This window comes from Pezoporus wallicus, unplaced genomic scaffold (genome assembly GCF_028554395.1).
Source record: "Pezoporus wallicus isolate ANWC-B61680 ecotype Strahan unplaced genomic scaffold, APGP_CSIRO_Pwel_v1 contig_14750, whole genome shotgun sequence".
Taxonomy (NCBI): domain Eukaryota; kingdom Metazoa; phylum Chordata; class Aves; order Psittaciformes; family Psittacidae; genus Pezoporus; species Pezoporus wallicus.
In genome coordinates, this window is record NW_026636480.1 from 1 (window position 1) to 2,135 (window position 2,135).

The window sequence follows — 2,135 nt, forward strand, 5'->3', positions numbered from 1 at the left end:
GGGGAATGGGGTCAATGGTGGGAATGGGGTCTATGGGGTAAAGGGGTGATGGGGTCTATGGGGGCAATGGGGTAATGGGGGCAATGGGGGTGATGGGGTCAATGGGGCAATGGGGTCTATGGGGGAATGGGGCAATGGGGGGAATGGGGGGCAATGGGGACATGCAGCTACCATTGGATGCCATTGATTACCATTGGGTGCGGTTGGGTACCATTGGTTACCATTGGGATGCTGTTGGCTACCATTGGGTACCGTTGGATGCCATGGGATTTCATTGGGTTCCATTGGGTGCCGTTGGGTACCATTGAGTTCCATTGGGTACCATTGGATGCCATGGGATTTCATTGGGTTCCATTGGGTACCATTGGATGCCGTTGGGTTCCATTGGGTTCCGTTGGGTACCATTGGGTGCCATTGGGTACCATTGGGTGCCGTTGGGTGCCATTGACTTCCATTGAGTTCCATTGGGTGCCATTGACTTCCATTGAGTTCCATTGATTTCCATTGACTTCCATTGAGTTCCATTGAGTTCCATTGGGTGCCGTTGGGTGCCATTGACTTCCATTGAGTTCCATTGAGTGCCGTTGGGTGCCATTGACTTCCATTGAGTTCCGTTGGGTGCCGTTGGGTGCCATTGACTTCCATTGAGTTCCGTTGGGTGCCGTTGGGTGCCATTGACTTCCATTGAGTTCCGTTGGGTGCCGTTGGGTGCCATTGACTTCCATTGAGTTCCGTTGGGTGCCGTTGGGTGCCATTGACTTCCATTGAGTTCCGTTGGGTGCCATTGGCCGCCCTTGGTCTCCCGCTGAGCCTTCCCCCTGGGCAGGGATCTTCCCGGAGGCGGAGCAGGACGCGGTGATCCAGGTGGGGGTCGCGGTGCAGCGCCAGGGCGAGGCCGAGCCCTTCCTGCGCCTGGTGCTGGTGCTGGGCTCCTGCGCCCCCATCCCCGGCGCCGCCGTCATCAGCTTCCAGCGCGAGCGCGACCTCCTCCAGGTGGGGCAGAGAGCCCATAGAGCCCCATAGAGCCCATAGAGCCCCATAGAGCCCCATGGAGCCCCATAGAGCCCATAGAGCCCCATAGAGCCCCATGGAGCCCCATAGAGCCCATAGAGCCCCATAGACCCCATAGACCCTATAGAGCCCATAGAGCCCCATAGAGCCCCATTGACCCCATTAGACCCCATTGACTCCATTGACTCCACTGATCCCATTGACCCCACTGATCCCATTGACCCCACTGATCCCGTTGACCCCATTGATCCCATTGACCCCATTGATCCCATTGACCCCATTGACCCCATTGATGACCCCATTGATCCCATTGACCCCATTGACCCCATTGACCCCATTGATCCCATTGACCCCATTGATCCCATTGACCCCATTGACCCCATTGATCCCATTGATGACCCCATTGATCCCATTGACCCCATTGATGACCCCATTGATCCCATTGACCCCATTGATCCCATTGACCCCATTGATGACCCCATTGATCCCATTGACCCCATTGACCCCATTGATCCCGTTGACCCTGTTGACCCCATTGATGACCCCATTGATGACCCCATTGATCCCATTGACCCCATTGATGACCCCATTGATCCCATTGACCCCATTGACCCCATTGATCCCGTTGACCCTGTTGACCCCATTGATCCCATTGACCCCATTGATCCCATTGACCCCATTGACCCCATTGACCCCATTGCCCCCATTGATCCCATTGACCCCATTGATCGCAGTCCTGGGCTGAGTTCGTGCGGATCGTGGACCCCGATATCATCACCGGTTACAACATCCAGAACTTCGACCTGCCCTACCTGCTGCAGCGCGCGAAGGTCCTCCAGGTGAGGGACCCATGGCCTGCCCCATAGCGACCCATAGCCTGCCCCATAGCGACCCATAGCCTGCCCCATAGAGATATACAGAAACCATGGAGAACCATAGTAACTATAGCCGGCCCCTACTGACCCACAGAGACACGTAGTGATGCAGTCTGCCCCATAGTGACCCATAGCTTGTGCAATAGTGACCCATAGAGCCCCATGAATCCCATAGATCCCATAGGTCCCATAGAGTCTCATAGAACCCCATACAGCCCCATTGATCCCATAGAGCCCCATAGAGCCCCA

The 2,135-nt window shown here is 55.9% G+C and overlaps 1 protein-coding gene across 1 annotated transcript; it reads left to right on the forward strand.

The window, feature by feature from the left end:
- Nucleotides 1-826: 826 nt before the first annotated feature.
- On the forward strand, nt 827-1,850 carry LOC130594465 (DNA polymerase delta catalytic subunit-like; the record flags this gene model as incomplete). The annotated part of the gene is made up of 2 exons (XM_057400349.1): nt 827-993; nt 1,746-1,850. Coding segments are annotated over 2 exons (272 nt in total), but the record flags the coding sequence as incomplete, so codon positions are not given.
- Nucleotides 1,851-2,135: the final 285 nt, after the last annotated feature.